The sequence below is a fragment of the Myotis myotis genome, unplaced genomic scaffold (genome assembly GCF_014108235.1).
Source record: "Myotis myotis isolate mMyoMyo1 unplaced genomic scaffold, mMyoMyo1.p scaffold_m19_p_1, whole genome shotgun sequence".
Lineage (NCBI taxonomy): Eukaryota > Metazoa > Chordata > Mammalia > Chiroptera > Vespertilionidae > Myotis > Myotis myotis.
This window is the reverse complement of record NW_023416313.1, coordinates 84,292,554-84,313,307: the sequence shown is the minus strand read 5'-3', so window position 1 is coordinate 84,313,307 and position 20,754 is coordinate 84,292,554. Positions and strand designations below refer to the sequence as shown.

Genomic DNA, 20,754 nt, shown 5'->3' with positions numbered 1-20,754 from the left:
GAAATGGGCAAGAGAACCTGACTAGAACCTGGTGACTGAACCTGGCTGGAGAACCTGGACTGAACCTGGCTGGAGAACCTAGCAAGAGAACATGGACACAGAACCTGGCTGGAGATCTGAAGCAGAACCTCTCTGGAGATCCAGACCAGAACTTGGCTGGAGATCCTGGTTGGAGATATCCTGGCTAGGCTGCTGATCAACTGAACGCTGCCCCCATGTCATTCCTTCTTTGCCGACTCCGTCCACACCTTTGGGGACCCCTGGACCCGCTGGGGTTGGACCCCAGCAAGCAAGGAGTTTCTAAACTTCTCTAGTCACTATTTTCAGATGAGCTTGAAAATTTGTGAATTATAGTAAGGTAAGAATCATTCAAAATTTTCTATAAAAACATAGTTTTGTAGTAACAAAACTATCCTATATGACCAAAATAGGAAACTTTACTCACTAAAAACATCTGCTTTCAGGATGAGCTTATTTTTTATTCTTTTATCAACTTCATTCAAAAGATATTTGGATTCCAAAATAAAAAATAGCAACGATCACTTGAAATTCTCTAGAACTGCAAATATGAAATTATGTATTTATGTATGGGGAAAATGCAAAGAATAATAAATATACACTACCCAGAATTGAGCTTTATTAATTGGATTTATCTGGATATTGATCCAGATTCTTATCAGTATCATTATTATAATTGCTTCATTTGTTTTGAATAAGAAGATAACACTTAAGAGAAAAAATTTAAATCCTTTCAATTTCCAAATTGTGAGTCCACTAGAAACAAGCTCTACAAGCACTGAATATTTTTGTTTCATTTTCTAGTAAACAGTTGTCATTGAGTGATAGCATATTTCCTCTGCCTTTCTACACACAGAGACAAGAACTGAGTATATTCTAGTATCATTTTAGATGCTTTTACAAATACTTGAAGGTATTAATGAAAAGCATATAGATGTTTGATATCTTGGAGTAAAACTTACATAAACATTATACTTAAAATATTCTGTGCATTGTCAACCGGTATTCTGTAAGCATGGAGGAACCTCAGTATACTATTCCTAACATGAAACAATGCTCAGTTAACACAACAATAGTATTCCATTATCGCTATTTTCCAAATTCCTGATTAGAATATTATGATCAATTTTTACAAGACCCTACCATCCATGCTCAGACTCCTCTAGTTCTGGTTTTTAAAACTTTATACAAAAACATGGCTCTGAAGGAAGTAAAATAGCTAACAGAGGTAAGAAAATGGAAGAGGAAACAAGAAAAACTTGTCATTCTAAAAAAGATATTGTTAATGACTGTTACATATGCATTGAAGGGGAAAGTAAATGAGGAATTATTACTGGTATACATTGGGAACTTAGATTTTGGCATGGGAGGAAGAAGAAATAAGAAGTTAATTAAGTAAATACTCTGTAGTCATAAATATGAATTGTGACTCTGGATACATTAAAAAAAATAATTTTCTATAGTGCTGAGATGGTGGTTTCTAAATACTATCTCCCCTCTCACAAAGGAACTGGGGGTCCTTAGAGAAATGGCTAATTCCAGTTCTGGACAAGGAATATGCAATATGCCTGGACTAGAACATCTTGTCATCGCCCTCAGAGAATCAAGCTAGGAGTTCTAGTCAGTGCATGTGAAAAAAATTCAGGAGTCAACTTGAAAAAAATTCCCACTGGCCAAAGATGGGATAATTTAGCAGCCAAAAGATGAACTAAAATATAGCAAAATCAAATTCATTTCAAAATCATTGACACATAGACTATAAATCCATGAGTTCATAATAATCGTTTAAAAAAACCAGTTATTATTTACATGCTAAGTAAGCAATCATTTTTTAAAAATGCCTAAATACTGTATGTCAAAGAATCAAGCATTTATCCTGCCTTTGCTGTAGTAACTACACATCAGGATAACTGAAGAGTTGATAAAGGCAAGTTTCTACTCATAGAAAGTCAAATGTTAAACCTGGATATAATCAAACTTCTAGATCTAACTACCAGCTAATAAGAAATATAGAGGACAGAAAAATGCAACCAGCAAAATCCCATCTGGGGGAAAGTCTAAGGGCAAATGATCTTCAAAGGATGGAGGGGAGAAGGGGGTAAAGGGATGTGGGAAGAAGAAGGTGGAAACCTCTAACTTAAAATAAATCAACCAATGGAAATGTGTGGATCTTATTTTGATCCAGATTCTTAAAAATAAATTTTTGTAAAAAAAAAAATCATTTATGAGACTGGAGAAATTTGAACACATAAGAATAAAGAATTATTAGTAATTTGGAGAGGTAATGGTACTTTCATTAGTTTCTTAAAATGAGTACTTAACTTATAGAAATCATATTATTTAATTCAGAGATATTTCCGTTTGTATTCTTTCCAAATAATTTGGGGTAAAGGGGAAGTTGGTAGGGATATAGAGGAAAGAAGATTAACCCAGTGCTGATAATTATTTAAGCAGGGTAAGGGCTATATTATGGGGGGAAGGTGGCTGTGTACTCTTTTCTCTGCATATATGTGTTAAAGTTTTAGGAAAAAAATAATAATAAAGGTACAAGGGATGTTGAAACCTGTAAAAGGCTGAAAAGCATCATTAGGATAAAGATAATATTTTCCTCAAATATCAAATTCTTTAGGCGAGGCATGTTCTGTGAACCTAAGTATAAATAAAAATGCTACTTTGTGTTAGCGGTTTTCAACCTGTGGGTCGCGACCCCTTTGGCGGTCGAACGACCCTTTCACAGGGGTCGCCTAAGACCATCCTGTATATCAGATATTTACATTACGATTCATAACAGTAGCAACATTACAGTTATGAAGTAGCAACGAAAATAATTTTATGGTTGGGTCACAACATGAGGAACTGTATTTAAAGGGCCAGAAGGTTGAGAACCACTGTTACAGAATCATGCCCTAACACAGAGTGAAATGGAAGAAATCTTTAGTGACAGATCTAAACCATGCGTACCTCACAAAATGCACCAAAAACAGAGCCTGTTCCATAGTAGCAAGCAAAGGAGTGTTTAGATGCAGCAGACCAGCACAGTGGAAATGTACAGGTCATTGGAGTTTGTGAAGACCCTCTTCCTGACCAGTTTTATTAAAACGCAGTGACTAATGAGGCTTTAATCATCCATCTACTTCTGCTTAGTGGTAGGACTGTTAATATGTAACATGAAAACATAAAATCATAAAAAAATAATAAAAATAAAATCATAAATATTAAAATGAATAGTTTTTTATTTTGTAGTATATCTACATCGACTCCCCCTACTCCAGAAGCCTCGTTATAAACTTGCTGGTTTTGACAAGCAAAACACCAATAGAACAGGTACCTTTGTCAGGGCTGTAGGTGAATTCTGGCTCTTGTTTGGACATCAGCTGTGTGCTAATTCTAATTAGTTTTGCGATTGCCTAAATTACCAAATATTACACAACGCTCCTTCAAGCTTCTAGGATTGAGACTGGATATTGGCTGGCTGATGCCCCTGATGAGACAGGCCTGGTCCTAACGGCCTCTATGATGAGTTCCACCAGATACAAAGTAAGAACGGCTGCATGCACATATACCTGCGAGTCAGTTCAGGCAATAAGGTGCAGGGCGATTTGGGGGATGTACAAAATAATTCTCTGGTCTAATGATATATGTGTCCAGGATCTGGTGCCATTTTTTGAGTAAGTATTCATCAGTAACATCATACCCACCGCATTCAAACCTTATGCTCCCCTGTAGACTCCAACAGTCTACTGGTGTGGCTTTCCCTTTAGCCCTTCATCTAAATTTATGCAATGAAATTCGGGAACGGACGCGCTATTTCTAGTCCTAAGAGGTCAACTGGATTACTAACATGAGCAGTTTGGATGAGATGGCCTGAGAGTTCTTAAAATAAGAGAATGAGTGCAGTGTGGGAAATTTGGTAGCAATGAAGGCTTTCTCTCTGGACAGGGCTTTATGTCCTCGATCTATATTCAGTAACTAAAAACATGAGATGTAAGATAAAATGCTCAGTTGTTGCTTCCTTCAGCCAAGTCTGATGAAATGGACGGACTTCATTAGGAAAAGGGAAAAAACCTACCTGAAGACTGCGAGGGTGAGAGACCAGAGCACTAACGGCTTCCTCAGCTCAAACTTCGCCCGCTTGTTCATCAGGTGCCGACCGCCAAAGATAAAGGCGGCATACAGAGCGGAGAACAGGAAGGATTTCTTCCTATGAAAAAGCAAAATGAACTCTTATAACATAAAAGTTTACACAATGTATGTTTATCCATTAGAAATTTTTTTTTAAAATATATTTTATTGATTTTTTACAGAGAAGAAAGGAGAGGGACAGAGAGTTAGAAACATCGATGAGAAAGAAACATCGATATGCTGCCTCCTGCACACCCCCCACTGGGGATGTGCCTGCAACCAAGGTACATGCCCTTGACCGGAATCGAACCTGGGACCCTTCAGTCCGCAGGCCGACGCTCCATCCACTGAGCCAAACCGGTTTCGGCTATCCATTAGAAATTTATATTTAGTCATTATTCATCAACTTTTATACCAGCCCCTCTTTGTAAATGCAGAAAAATATTTTCTTGTAAATGTCCCTTCATTAAAGAGACAATGTTTAGTCCATTTGGCAACGTGAATGAATCCTCCCTCAAGGAAGAACACAGAACCACCTAAAGCATACTTGCCTAAAACTTTGAGCTTGAATCTAGTCCAATGTCTGATTTTACTACAAACTTATAGGAAATATAGGGAATAAATCCAATTGTGGGACATTCTGTAGAACACCAAACTTATTTCTTCAACAAATCAGTAATAGGGAATCAAAATCTAGGACTGTTCTAAACTAAAAGTGACTTGAGAGACATAACAATCAAAATTTCCAGGAAAAAACAGAACCAAAACAGTATTAAAGGTGGAGAGATAAAATAAGAATAAGAAAAAAAATGATGGAACACAGGGGCTCATTATTCTCTTTTTGGTAATCAGGCTTAGGTGAGACTCTTAATGGGAAATGGCTAAGAAGTATCAAATAGAGACCTGGTTGGGTGTCTCAGTTGGTTGGAATGTCATCACATAACCAAAAGGTTGCAGGTTCGATCCCCATTTGGGATGTGGTATGGGAGGCAACCAATCAATGCCTCTCTCTCTCTCTCTCTCTCTCTCTCTCTCTCTCTCTCTCTCTCTCTCTCAACAACTTATAAAAGCCACATCCTTGGATGAGGGAAATAAACCCATGAAATTTCAGATGGCCATCTCCATGTCCTGCTGGCTATTACTGTGCCAAGGAGAAATGTACAATAGTATTGATAACACCAAGAAGAACAAAAGCTTCTACAGACTATCCTGTACAATAAAAGACTAATATGCAAATAGACTGAATGGCAGTACAACCGAACAACTGAACAACCGGTTGCTATGACGTGCTCTGACCACCAGGGCGGCAGGCGCAGAACATGGCGGGCACTGGAAGCGGCGGGATGGTAGAGAGGTGAGCAAGGGTGCCAGAACATGGCAGGACGCCGGTCACTGTCATCGGGGCGAGCCTTTGGTGGTTACTGAAAATCCTTTGCTCCCACACACCATGGTCCTACCCAGCACTTGCACCTGCTGCCAGCGCCGGAGCTGCTGCTTGCACCCACCCACTGCCGGAGCTAGGTGCCGGCCCTGATCGTTCAGCACCATCAGCAGGTGTGAGTGGCCGCCGCCGGCCCCAATCACCCCTCAGGGCTTCTCCACCTCCCCCTGCTCCTAAGGAGATATCAGGGTCGGCAGCCGCCTCATGCACCTGCTGCGAGAAATGGCCCTGTCACACCCACAGCCAGCACTGGAGCTGCCGCTTTTACCCACTGCTGGTGCCCGGTGCCGGTCCTGATCGCTTGGTGCCATCAGTGGGTGTGAGCAGCGGCTACCAGCCTTGATCGCTTGAGGGCTTTTCCACCTCCCCCTGCTCTTGAGGGGGTGATTGGGGCAATCGGGGCAGCAGCTGCCGCTTGTACCCGCTGATGGTGCTGGCCCCACTCACATCGCTGCTGGCGCCAGCCCCAATTGCTCCATGCCTTCAGTGGGTGCAAGTAGGGCTGGTGCCATCAGTGCATGGGAGCGGTGGCAGCAAGAGTGGGGCTGCCAGCAGACAGAGGACCGGGGCTGCAGAGGGAGGGACTAGGCAGGGGTGCAGAGGAGAGCCGAAACCCACCCCTGTGCCCACCACAGCCTCACAGCCCACAGTTCCTTTCAAGGTGCACAAATTTGTGCACTGGGCCCCTAGTAATTCAATAAAAAGTAACAGAGGCCTTGTAAATAATTTAACCATCTGAGCATACATCTGGAAAAAAGCAATATTTCCCTTAAAATGGGCATTCCCCACTCAATTGGATTTTTAAAAAGGTTTGAAAAGTAATTTACAAGACAATACAAATAGCAAAATGCATTAATCTGAAGAGCATTATTTGTAAAATGCTTCCTATTTTTCTCCCTAACTGCTGACACATATTGCTGACTCATGAGGTATCTTACTATTTACACAAGCAACACTTCCAATTCAAATAAAGCGAGTAATCCCAGAAATCAAACCATAAATAAGGGTGGAATAAATCACTTCCACTGAGGTTTGCAAACACTTCTCTTGGAAACATAAGACCTGGTACACAGGAGTGCTTATTAAATATTTGTAGAATGATCATGGTCTTGTCATATCAAATTTTCTGACAGGGAAAATAATTGTGTACATGCTTGTTCAGCAAACACTAAGTAAGTGAACACTTGTACTTTTCCAGTTATCACAGTAATAACTAAAGAATAAAATACTTAGAAAAAACATATGATCATTTTCTTCCTCCAGAAAGAGACTATTTCTATAGTTCAAACAGGAGTGAAAAACTAGGACAATTTTAGGGAAACTTAACTATTGCACATTTCAAGAAGAAAGTACTTTAGGTCATAAACATATTTATCACTTTACTTTTTTGAATTTGGCAAGTGTACAGCATTAAATTAGTTTTAGAGTCAGAATCACTATCCTCATTTACGCTCATATAACAAAGGACTCACTAAAGAAAATATAATTCTATCAAGTTAATGTAGGAAATAATAATATCAAATAGTATGTACTCTTTTTAAAATTATAAAGGTAATGATAAGTGACAATAATCACAATATTATGATTTAGACTAGAGAGTGATTCCAATGGGTAGAAAAAGTGTTTAAAAGCGTTATCATTTAATCCTTTTAATCATCCATAAATCAGGTAAAGAATTATCTTCATTTTATGGCTAAGGAACCCGGGCTTGAGGTTAAGTTTAAGGGGTGGGGGAGAAAGGTTGTACCTTATGTGTGATTTTATAAGCATATAAGAAGTCCTTAACCCTCCTAAAGAATCCCATGGTCACTGTGTAACTGTGTAGTAAATTATTATTATTTTTTTTTTAACACAGCTTTATTGAGATATCAGAGGCCCCATGCATGAAATTCATGCAAGAGTAAGCCGTCCTTCCCCTGGCTGCCTGCACCGGTTTCCCTCTGGCACCTGGGACCTGGGCTTCCCTCCAGCCACCAGCAGGCACCTGGGACCCAGGCTCCCCTCCAGCCCCGGCTTCATCTGGAAGGATGTCCGGAATGACATCTGGTCTAATTAGCATGTTACCCTTTTATTATTATAGATAATTCATGTATAATACAATTCAACCACTTAAAATGAGTAATTCAATTTTCGGGGGTATATTCAGAGATAGGCAACCAGCATCACAATCAGTTTTAGAATATTTTCTTCATCTCCAAAAGAAACTCTGTATTCATCAGCAGCAGTTACTGCCTATTTCCTCCCAACACTTGCTCCCCAGCCCCAGCAACCACTAATCTACTTACTATCCTTATGGTTCTGAACATTTCCTATAAATGTCACCAAGCCCTGGCCAGTGTGGTTCATTTGGTTAGAGCATCATCCATGTACTGAAAGGTCTTGGGTTTGATTCCTGGTCAGGGCACACACCAGGGCTGTGGGTTCGATCATTGGTGGGGCATGTGTAGGGTTGGGGGAAAAGTAAGAGGAATCTCCACACCTTCATGTTTATATGTCATATTTTCCGGGCACAGATCGCTTTACTTCCTGGTTAACAAATGATTGCTCACTCAGTGTATCTCAGGTTTTAGTTATGGTTACATTGTGTTATTTTGAATCAAGTTAAATGAATATCTTTATATGAACATATCATTCTAGCCATTAAACGAACGTACCTTGAATAACCAAGAAAAGGATAAAAAGCTCCCTCTCTGTAAGGAGTTGCCGACTTCAACATAAAACACTTGCAGCAAAAGAGTGAGAAGTGAAACCCTAACTCTCTACAAGAAACCAGCTTTGCTTCCAAACAAGACAACGTTCCCAACCGGATTTGCTCATTCTCTTTATGGTGTCCAATGGTCATCTGCCTTATCTCAAGTGAAAAAACATCAAGTCTGAATTCTCCAAGTAATTATACACAAATGGTCTTAAAAATCAACATAAAAAACTTCTCTGTATTTCTCAGGCTTCCTTTCATTCTGTGTGGAGAAGTTTTTCATATTTTTAAGTGTACCTATATAAATATAAGAATTAAAGAATAAAAACTGAAAAAAAAGAATAAAAATCTTCCCTCTGTATATTTTTCTCTAATTTCTTCAGTTCTAGAATGAGAACTAGGTCTAATGTCCTGTTCCTTCCTGGCAAGGACCATTCTCTTTTTCAAACATTTTCTAAAGATTCTTCACAAACTTTCAATTCCACAGCTAGGGTAACCAAGCCAATCAACACAGACACACAGAATTTAAGAATTGCAAGGGACCCTAGAGATGGAGCCCAGTTTCCTCATTCTACAGAAGGTGTGTGTGTGAGAGAGAGAGACATTGGTTGCTTGTAGTTAAACATCTGCATACTGCATATTGGTCAAAACTACCAAAATCAACACGCAGTAATTGTCTAAGCTATATCTAGGTCACAAGTAGTTAATAATGTGAACTGATATTTGTTTAAGTATAAATGCTATAATAAAAATCTTGCTCATTGTCTACTATGTAAGTCTGCTGTGGTAAAATTTAAATAATGCTCTGGGCTAATTTAGAATTAAGCTTAAGCTTCTTAAATAACAGGAAGTCATTAACTCTTAACCATTACCTCTCCAATTGAGTAATCAAAATATATCATTTATAGTTAAACATATTATGATTTTTCCATTTTGCTTAGAAGAAGATAAGATTTTCTTTAGCAAACTGACTTAAATGAATTAAAACTAACTTTCAGTCCTGGCATCTGGTAAAGGTTCAATTATAGTCGAGATGAGCAATGACTTGCTGCTTGCCCACTCACTATTTAATATAGATCAGCGGTTTTCAAACTTTTTCATCTCATGACATACATAAACTAATTACTAAAATTCTGCAGCACACCAAAAAATATATTTTTTGTCAGACTAACAAAAAAATGTATAATTTTGACTGACTTACAAAAATAATAATAGTAATTACCTGAGAGATTTCAGAGAGAGGAAGGGCAGGGGAAAGAAAGATAAAAACATCAATGAAGAGAGAGAATCAGTGATCAGCTGTCTCCCGCACGCCCCTGACTGGGTGGGGATCAAACTGGCAACTCGGGTATGTGCCCTGACCAGGAATCGAACCCTCACCTCCTGATTCATACGTTGACGCTCAGCAACTGAGCAACACCAGCTGAGCTTACCTACCTTTTTTGCTCCAAAGTGACTTTTTAAAAAAGCAGGTGCCTGTACTTGTATGTAAGGATTTCTGGTACCAAGAATTAACCAATCAAATGCAACATTATTATGCAATGTGACAAGTAAGATACAACTTTATTATATAATCTATATATTCCGGGTTCAAGACAGGGCATTCACACTGGATGGCTATTGTGTTGGCTGTTGTCATTTTTTTATTAGACAATTTAAGGGAAAAGAGGTCAGTGCACCTGACTAAATAGTCAGGTATTGCATGTTTTAAAAATTCTTGCAGCACACTGGATGAAAATCGCAGATGTAGATAAATGACTTCCCTAATGTCTCAATGGTAATCCAGTAATACTTCATATTCTGGCCAGCCTTCATGGATGGGTATAATGTAACACTGCATTGTTTTATTACCATATAACTAGCAATTTCTAGATGGCATTGACTCTTCTTGCTTAATATGTCTTAAATGTACATTATGTAGCACAGCCCTTAACTGTAGGTGCTCTTTACATACTTCTCAGGATGGTGACTCTATTGTTGTAATTATGAGGTAATCAACCAAGTAAAGATCACCCAAATGAAGTACTGATGTGCTCTGAGCTTGCTGAACTTGTATTTACTCTTCCATTTCTGTCATCAATATGAATAATGGACTTTGGTCCACAATTAGTAAAAAATAAATAATGGTTTTATCCTTTGAGATTTAGAGTTCTCTATCATGCTACCTGGTTCCAAACCATTCCTGAGTTTTTTTCTATTCTTACTAGAGTAGCTACTCAATATTTCTATTCATTGTCCAATCCAATAACTCTCAAAGAGTGTGTACACATTCAAATGCTTTTTATTTTCAACTTCTGGGGCTGGACTGAAACCAGTACTTAGTGTCAGTCTCTTTAACATTCACATCAAGATCTCTGCCAGCATACTTGCACGCCTTCAAGAGTCAAACAAGTTTGAGAATGGCGACACATTCATATAGGTAGCATTTCAACAGAGGATAATTGCTCATGAGCACGTTCAGGAAGGAGATGGTTTTCGCGCCTTTATGTCCAGGTCACCTTGCTTTGTGGCTACCTCGCTTTGTGTGTAAGGTGCAACGAGTTGTGAAAGTGAAAAGGAAGCTTTGAGGGAGAAAAGAAAAGGAAAGGAGACCCAAAAGCACCCCTGCTTTGGCTGATATCCCTTAGCATGTAGAGAGTTTTCATGTTCTAAGCTGAAGAGTCTGACGTTGAGAAAAACTGCTAATTGGTGAGGCCACATCTCCTTCAAGATTTCTCCTTTAGTTCAATTGCTGATTCCAGTCAGGACACAATTCAAGGTTCTAAAAGTAACTTTAAGGCCACAAATAAGTTGGAGACTGAAGAAAATAACACACTGCTTTTTACCCCAAAGACATTCAGTGGAGGTTTATAGTGGTTACAATTTCTTAAGAATAGAAAGGGGGATTTCTTAAAAGTTGGAGGTCTAGCCAGGGCGGATTCTGTCACATTCTTGAGATTTCAAGACCCCCTGAGAACTTCAAAGGTATTTTTCTATTTTAAAAATAATGGGAATTTTCCAGCAGTTTTATTCACAAGTAAATTATAACTGAAAATTAACTCTGTGCCCCATAGTCTGACAAAGAATAATTTTGTGAATAATAATGAAAGTGTCTATAATTAATACAAATGAATGACGACTTTATAATTGCAAGACAAAGCCTTGACTAAAGCAAAGGGTGTTATTCTAATTTATGTTTGACCCAGAAAACAAAATAATGTGTGATTTATGAGCTTCTCTGAGTTGCGATTACCTTTTTCATCCTGCCTTCCCCTCAAATGCTAATTTAAAGATCACAGGTTCTTCTTATTGAAAAAAAAAAAAAAAAGGCGAAAAAACCATTCTTTTGCAATTCAGTTTTTCTATTGTTGAAATAGGCCATGATCGAAACAAAGTTACATTTGGTACAATGGACTCGGTAGCGTGGTTCCATATGTACCCATTTCCAGGAGAGTACACTTCTCTTAGAGAAGATCTGTCAGAGAAAGTTGCTTATACTTATCTATCAACATATAATTTTCTCCCTTGTCATCTTTTTAACATTTTTGATACATTCTGTTTTCTTGTTGCCTTTCTTTTTACAACTGAAAATGGGATTTTGGGGAGAAAATAGTTTTAAAATGTTAAACACATACAGCCCCATAAAAAATGCCATCTGTCTAAGAAACTGGCAAGATACTACCATTGTTTCCTTAGATATTTTCAGTTGCTGATGAAACATGCTGACATCCATCCATCCATTCAAAATGTAATGAACTTTATTGTTTTCATCTACAGTGTGATTTGTATGACATTGAATGAAAAAATAAAAATAAGCCAATCCCTATGTAAAAGTAGAGTCTACCTCAGATACTCTAGTTAGACAGGGGAAAAAATGTGTTATAATTAATCATGTTTGATAAAAACTCTGAGGAAGGTTAGTGTTGTCATTAGCAAATGCCCTGTGGGGGCTTTGAGGAGGACTCCTAAGGCTTTGGCGGAAAGGCCAGAGGCGAGTGGCATTTGGGATGGAAGGGACAGCAGCACAGGCGTGAGCTAAGTTGAAACTGTATCAGACTGGACGCCGCTCTGGGCTGGGGATGGCACAGGTCAGTGTGGACACACAGGCTAAAGCCAGATTGCGTGGCGCTCTGAAAGCTGCGCAGCACTCAGGACGGTGTCTTCACCTCCCGCTTGTAGTTAGCTGTGAGGGATGTGCCCACCAATTCATTACCACTAACCACAACAGTACTCAATTCATGGCTTGCTTTTCTTTTCTTTCCTTCCTTTTTTATTTACTAAATATATTGGGGCCCGGCCGGTATGGCTCAGTGGTTGAGTGTCAACCTATGAATGAGGAAGTCATGGTTCGATTCACGCTCAAGGCACATGCCTGAGTTTTGGGCTTGATCCCCAATGTGGGATGTGCAGTAGGCAGCTGATCAAAGATTCTCTCTCATCGTTGATGTTTCTACTCTCCCTCTCCCTTCCTCTCTGAAATCAATATATATATATATTTTTTACAAGTTTATTGGGGTGACATTGGCCAATATGAACATATAGGTTTTAGGTTATAAGATCTATATATTGCACCATGTGCCCACCACTCAAACTCAAATCTTCTCTTGTCACCACATATTGGAACCCTTTTTCCCCTCCTCCCCATCCCTCTGGCATAGACATGTATATACCATTACATGCCTTGGGTGAGAGAAGAAGGGGGAAGCTGATGTATCCTGAATGAAGTGTCCTGACTTCTCATATAGCGTCAATGTTCATATTTTCCTAATGGTAGTGCATCTCAGAGAGATGCAAGAATATTTTTTCTTTGTTTTGGAAGATATGGTTTCATAAAACTCATCAGGCAGAATCAGTTTCAAGCTAAAATCAAAGATTTTAGAGGATGCTCAATCAAAGAAAGAATTCAGTTCTAGTCTTTCTTTGATGAAGGTGACAACTTCTTTATCTCCTTAGAAATAGTAAAGCTTACAGCCACCTGCAAATAAACACTTATCCAAAAGTGTATCAGTGGTTTTATTAGACAAATCTCCTCCCATCTCAAAGCAAACTAAAAATGGGGTCTGCATTGAAAAAATAATTTATAGTTTGCTTTGTTTGCATATTGCTCTCAATATCCTCATCCCAATTCTCTGTACTGAATGTCACTTCAAATTAGAATTTCCAAGTAACTGTCTTATATAATACTAGAGGCCCGATGCATGAAATTCATGCAAGAGTAGGCCTTCCTTCCCCCAGCTGCTGGCACCGGCTTCCCTCTAGCACCGGCTTCCCTCTAGCACCGGGGACCTGGGCTGCCCTCTGGCTGCTGGCAGGCACGCAGGCTTCCCTTGCAGCCCCAGTTTCGTCCGGAAGGACATCCGGTCTAATTAGCATATTATGCTTTTATTATTATAGATATACCAATATTAGTTATGATAGAACATTAAAGTCTAGTGGCCATATATAAGACAATAAGTTCTCAATCTGAGAGGCAGCAGGCAGAATACAATCCAGAAAGTGGTTTCATCAGCAATTTCATTGTGCTAATTCCCTTAAAAACATGTTCTTTGTTTAAAGAAATAGAAAACTTTCATCTGAATTTCCAATGAAGAAATGCTTTCCTGTTAAAATTAGAGTCAAGTAAAACAATGTTTCCTGCTTGTCTTCATCCTGAAGAAGCCCTGAGTGTTCTATAGATAACAACTTTACCTGAGAGTTGGACACTGAAACCATAAGTGAAAAAATGCTATAAAGAGCATAGGATTATTCATAATGGAATAGAAACTGGATTTAGGTTTACAAGATTAAGTCCAATTCGGACAGAATTTTCCCAGATTTAAATCAAAATGACAGCTGCACAGACAACTATACAAACAAGTATCAGCATATCCAAATCTGAGCGTGCATTCTTTCTCTCTCCTCAGGTCTAAACGTTTGGACTGAAAGGTGATCCTGTTCCTCATATTTATAAAGAGTTTTAGTTTACATTCATTGTTTCAAACAACTATAAAGAAGCCAAAACATATTATCAAGGGGGAAAACGACATATTTTCATGTTAACTATTGGCTGATTAAGCATACTATTGTACCGCCCGGCCGGCATGGCTCAGTGGTTGAGCATGGACCAATGAATCAAAAGGTCATGATTTGATTACGGTCAGGGCATATGCCCAGGTTGCGGGCTTGATCCCCAGGGTGGGGCATTGTGGAGGTAGCCAGTTGATGGTTCTCTCATCATTGATGTTTCTATCTCTCTCTCCCTCTCCCTTCCTCTCTGAAATCAATAAAAATATATCAATCAAACAAACAAACATACTGTTGCACTAATTTTCCCCTGGATATAAATATTGAAAGGGGGTAAGGAAAGCAATCAGAAAACATAGCCCAAAGGCAATTTCCAGACTAGGAAGAAAATAGCTCAGCAGTGATGAAAATTATTTCCTGGTGTAGGTTCCATATAATATTTTGTCTTCATAATCAAATTTACACGAGAAATTAAGACTACATAAAAATTAGCAATGATAAGATTAAATATTAGTAAGATCAGTGAAAATGACGCTTTTTTTCACCCATACGATATCACCCAATATCCGAGAAAGGATTATCAGTTTCATTTTGCTTTTTAAAATAATAATGTGGCAAGATTTTGATTAGGGTATTGGCATCACTCCTTCAAAATCTGGGTGCTCATTTAGTGACATAAGAAGATAAGGCCATAGAAACCAGTGTTGAGAACGCTGGTAATAAACCTGGATTGTATTACATTCCTATTGCTGCTGTAACAAATTCCCACAAACTCAGTGGCTTAAAACAACACAAATTTATGAGCTTATAGTTTTGTAGATCAGAATTCTAAAATGAGTTTTATGGGCTAAAATCAGAGTCTTCTCAGGACTGCATTGCTCCTGGGGGTTTCCAGCATGTAGAGGCCGCCTGCATTCCCTGGCTCATGGCCTCTTTCTCCATCTTCCAATATCTGTTTCCATGACCCTATCGCCTTCTCTAACTTTGTGTCATCACATCACCTTCTCTGACTCTTTCCTATGTGTTGACATTGGGCCCAAGGGATAACTTAGTATCACAGTCTGGTAAGGTTCTCCAGACTTAAGGCTCATGTGGTGACACTGGGCCTAGATTACTCCAGAGGAAGCTCCTCAGATCAAATTCTTTAACCGAATCACATGTGTAAACCTCTTTTGCCATGTAAGGTGACAGTCACAAATTCCAGCGATTCAGACACAGGCATCTTTGTGGGGCTGCTATTCATCTTACCACATGGATTAACCTGCGTAACAGTAAGGTTTAGACCATTTTCTACTGCCACACACAGAGGAATGCCCTACAGATGGCAGATGGCAAACCTTGCACTTCTATTCGTATTTTGTTAGATCCAAAGCCAGCCTCTTCCCTCCAACTCAAGAAAGCGTTTGAGAATGAATGCAGGTGGCTGAGTCACACTGTTATGAATAGTCCTGAAGACACTCATAAATATTTAAACTCACAAATATCAGTACTCAAGCTCTTATTGGTAACACATAACTTACCATATATCTCCTTATCATATACCATATATTATATGATAAGGTATTTATTATATACCTTGGACTAGGCATCAAGGCTTACAGTTTCTAAGAAAATATAGGTTTTTTTAGAAATCATTAATATGTATAAAATTTCTTTCTAAAATATATTCTTATTGATTTCAAAGAGGAAAGGAGAGGGAGAGAGATAGAAACATCAATGAGAGAGAATCATTGATCAGCTGCCTCCTGAACACCCCCCTGGGGATCGAGCCTGCAACCTGGGCATGTGCCCTGACTGAGAATCAAACTGTGACCTCCTGGCTCATAGGTCGACACTTAACCACTGAGCCATGCCAGCGGGGCAGTACATTCACAATTTATCCTGATTGTTTACAAACTCTAAATTGCCATCTAGTACTCTTTTATAACAATAAAGATTATTTGCCTTGTGACCATCTTCTGAATTTTAATCTTCAAATTTTTATTATAAAATATATGTTACAAGCTACATCAAGTACACGTCCCTATTTGCAGCAATCCAGTGGTTTTTACACTTCATCATTCTTATTGTTAAATCCCTAAATGGTCTAACCAGCAGCGGCATTTGACACAGATGGTGGCTCCCTCTTTTCTAGAGCACTTTCTTCATTTGGTTTCTGGGACACTGTTTTCTCTTACTTCTCCAACTTCACCACCTGCTCTTTTTCTATTCTTTGCTGGTTCCCTCGCCACCTCCCCAGTCTTTAAACTTCAGAAAGTTCCCTGGGCTCAGTCTATGGACCACTTCTCTTTTCATCTGCACCAGGAGTTCTCTTTGGGGGCGATGATTTTGCCCTCAGAGGCTACTTGGCAATGTGCGGAGGAATTTTGGTTTTCACAACCAGAGGGGGGTTGGCTACTTGCATCTAGTGTGTAGAGGACCTGGATGGTGCCCAGGACAGTTCTCCACAACAATTACCTGGCCCCAATGTCAATGGTGCCAAGATTGAGAAACTGTGGCCAAGAGAAGTAAAAGAGAGAGATTAGGAAGAGAGAAATTGCGAAACTAAAGAGAGTGGAGGTTGAAATGTGATACAGCCTCAAAAACATGCTCACTATTTGCGATGACATCACCGACGCTTCAGATACACTCAGGCTGAATTGCTTCGAACAGATTCCAAGCACAGAGCTGAACAGAGTAAGGTTCTCATTTCAGATCAGTTCAATTTAACTTGTAAAGCAGACAAAACCACCAATTTGGATCAATTTTTCCCTTCACGGTTCCAGCATTAAGATTAATTCTGCCTGCAACAAAAACCACAGCCTGCTGCCCATGAAGTGCGGAGTGATCGGTTCTCACAAATTGATCGCAATGCGTCCTTGCCATGAATGCCATCCCAAACTGCAATTTACAATCTCTGTCCACGCAAGAGAAATAAATCACCTGAAATGAAGAATAATCGCGGCTGCCCTAACCGGTTTTGCTCAGTGGATAGAGCATGGGCCTGTGGACTCAAGGATACCCAGGTTCGAGTCCGGTCAAGGGCATGTACCTTGGTTGCGGGCACATTCCCAGTAGGGGGCATGCAGGAGGCAGCTGATTGATGTTTCTCTCTCATCGATGTTTCTAACTCTCTATTCCTCTCCCTTCCTCTCTGTAAAAAAATCAATAAAATATATTTTTTAAAAATAATAATCGCTGCCAAGACAATCCCTCACTCCCCCATACAAGTGTTCAAATTCTTTTTGAACTAGAATTCCAGTTATTTCCAGTCATCCCTCTACTAACCAATCCTAGAGTATATGATAATCCCATGAAAACCAATCCTAACTTAGCCCTGGATGGGACCATGTTGTAAAAATACATTAGACTATCAGAACTTACGACTCAGATTGGCCTTATACTTACCCCATCTCTTCTAAATTATTGGAGCATGACAATGGGATAGCAAGGAAGGTTTCTATGACACAAATTTTAAAATTAAGAGTAGGGATGCCTCTATTTTGTAAGTCTCAGGATTATATAAGGAAATGACTGCTATCGTATGATAAAGTATGCCAATTGTAATGAACAAAATCAAGTGTTCTGTTTTCTAAATCTTAGAACAAATTATTTACTTTTTTAATGAGCTATTCTCAGACCTTTGCTGCTCCCACACTTTGCCACATTGGGAGACACTGATTCTCCTGGGACGGCTGTGTACAAGACTGAATGAGCCAGACAGGAAGCCACTCTCTAGCATGTACCCACCATCGGGCTCTACAGAGGAAGCAGGAGGAAGCCTGCCGGGTGGGAGACTTTATATTTATTTACGTCATTTTCCAGAGAGACTTTCACTTACATGTCAGGTGCAACCTGGGCCATGACTAAGGTAGCTTGGGATTTATCAAGCAGGGGTTCTGAGAAAAGACAGCACTGCCCATAGCAATCTTTTCTTCAATCAGTTTCCACGGGAAGTAAAAATGCTTAAGGAGAGACAAGCATGTATGTGACTCATGGTTTCTTTGAAACGGAAGAGTGATTTGTCTTCCCATGTTCCCAAGAGCATGCCCCTCGGGAAGGTGCGTTAAGAGGGAGTGCGTCCTTCAGATTACTCAGGGGGGCATTCGTACGCTCTGTCAATAGCTCGCAATCTCTATATACAGCAAACCCGAGCCTCTGCACTTACCATTCTTTTTCTATTTCTCTTATTTGTCAGCAGTGATTTACTAAGCAACAAGACTTAAGAATAAGAATATTCTTTACTTGGCTGTGCTTACATGGACAGTTTCCCACCTAAAAAAAAGTATAAAAATAAAGAATTTGCGTCTTAGCTGATTTGGCTCAGGGGATGGAGCGTCAGCCTGTGGACTGAAAGGTCCTGGGTTTGATTCCAGTCAAGGGCACATGCCTGGGTTGCGGGCTTGATCCCCAGTAGGGGGTGTGCAGGAGGCAGCCAATCAATGATTCTCTCTCATCATTGATGTTTCTATCTCTCTCCCTGTCCCTTCCTCTTTAAAATCAATAAAAATATGGTGTGTGTGTTAAAAAAAAAAGAATTTCATGTGTGTTTATTCAAGATGCATCCTCCAGGAAAGCATTTTGAACCAATTTGAGAAATTCCAGAGGCCTAAGGTAGGTCAAAATGGTGGAAAAGGTAAACTTGCTTCTTCCCACAACCACATCAAAATTACAAGTAAACTGCAGCTTTAACCATCACTGAGAACTGCCTGAAATCTAACTAAACAGAAGTCCTATAAGTGAGGATATACCGAAGCCATGTGGAGACTGGTAGGAAAGGCAGAGAGACACAGAACAGGTTGGTCTCCCTCCCCTCCCCCCAAAAAAAAGAAATCAGGAGGGATATCTCAGCTGTGGGGGTGCCCTCGTGAGGAGTGAGGAGTCCCTTCCCCTCTGAGGAGTGAGGAGTCCCATCCCCACACCAGGCTCCCCAGCCAAAGGTTCCGGTGTTGGGTAGAGAACTCCGGGTTACCTTTTGGCTGTGAAAACCAGCAGAGATTGTAGCTCAGTGAGATGGAGAGCTGTTGCAGACCCAGGAGTTTCTCTTAAAGGGCCCACGCAGGGACTTACTTAGACTCACTCCCTCTGAACTCCAGCACTGGGGCAGTAGCTCAAAAGGCACCTGAGACATAAGGAGAGGACTGAATTGTTTGGCTTCAGGGCAAAGGCTGGAGGGACAGCTTTCTCCCAGACAGAAGTGCTGGCATATGCCCTTGTTCCTTTGCTGAGCCCTCCCCTGGCAGGCACAGGCAGGTGCCATATCTGAGTCTCTATCGACCTGGCTCATATTGTATTCCTGGCCCTGGTGATTCCCTGAGACCTTGCCCCACCCAACTTGCAGCACCCCCACGCCACTTCCAGTATTTTCTCATACAAACAGCCTGTCTTAGCTCATGCTATGGACTTTCCTAAAATCTCTCAAAGGTTCATAAACCCCAAATATTCAGCATCTGGCCTTGGCATGCCCCATAACTCTTGCTAAGCATCCCCAAGCCTGACACTACCGGCAGCAGGTCTCAGTTCACAACTTAGTCTCTCCAAAGCACCTCCAAGCCCAAAACAAATGGCAGCCATCTGCAGATCACTTTATACCTCACATAGAGCGGCCCAAGGCAGGGTGCAGGCACGAGGTGACCTTGGCTTCCACTGCCCAAGAGGTCCTAGAACCAACATCCCCAGTGGTGAGCTTCATGCCACACCAGAGCACCACCCAACCACCTCAACAAATGACACACCCAAAGGGCAGACCTGGCAGTCACGAGAGCCTCTAAAGCAAATCCCACTCTGTGGGGTCAGCCCCAGTGCAACAGCTCTTCCACTGTAGTCTCAGCCATTCCTCGCAACCAGCCAGCCCGAGGGCCAATCACCCCCCATGATGTGCCAACAGGAATCAAGGCTCAGCTACAACAGGAAGACACTCACAACTCATACAAGGAGCACCTGGTTCAGGTAACTAGGGAGACTGCACCACGGGGCCTACAGGACAGCTACTACCTAAGGCCACTCTACCAAGACTGGGGGATGTAGCAGCTCTACCTGATCCACAGGAACAGCCACAGAGAAGCAAACAAAATGGGGAGCAAAGAAACGTGTCCCAAAGGAGAGAGCAGAACTAGCCTCCAGGAAAAGAACTAAACAAAAAAAATGGAGACATGCAATCTACCAGATGCAGAGCCCAAGACGTCGCTTATAGGAATGCTTGCTGATCTCAGCGAGAACCGCAAGAGACAGGAAACATAAAAAGGGAGATAGGTACCTATATGCTATAACATTTAGGTGTTTACTGAGCCTCCTCAGGTTGCAGCTCTCTACATAAGTGTCTATTACAGAAACTGACTGCTCCACAAAACACACCAGGATGAAGGCTGGCTTGGAATGCACAACAGTTTCTGAATTTGATCAAAGTAATGACCAGTTACTATGTTCCAGCTACTGTTCTCAGGGTTCCCAGCACTTGAGATATAGCATGTCTCATTTATAGTTCAGGGAAACCATCATCCCCATTCTGAGCATGCAG

The 20,754-nt window shown here is 40.4% G+C and overlaps 1 protein-coding gene across 7 annotated transcripts in view; it reads right to left on the bottom strand.

Annotated features, from left to right (window-relative positions):
* The window catches only part of ELOVL6 (ELOVL fatty acid elongase 6), a 145,739-nt gene that overhangs the window by 47,096 nt on the left and 77,889 nt on the right, over window positions 1–20,754 (bottom strand). For all 7 annotated transcript variants that reach the window (XM_036343167.1, XM_036343176.1, XM_036343185.1 and 4 more), the window contains exon 3: window positions 4,088–4,219. In XM_036343167.1, the coding sequence (XP_036199060.1) occupies window positions 4,088–4,219 (132 nt within the window). The remainder of the gene's footprint in view (window positions 1–4,087; window positions 4,220–20,754) is intronic.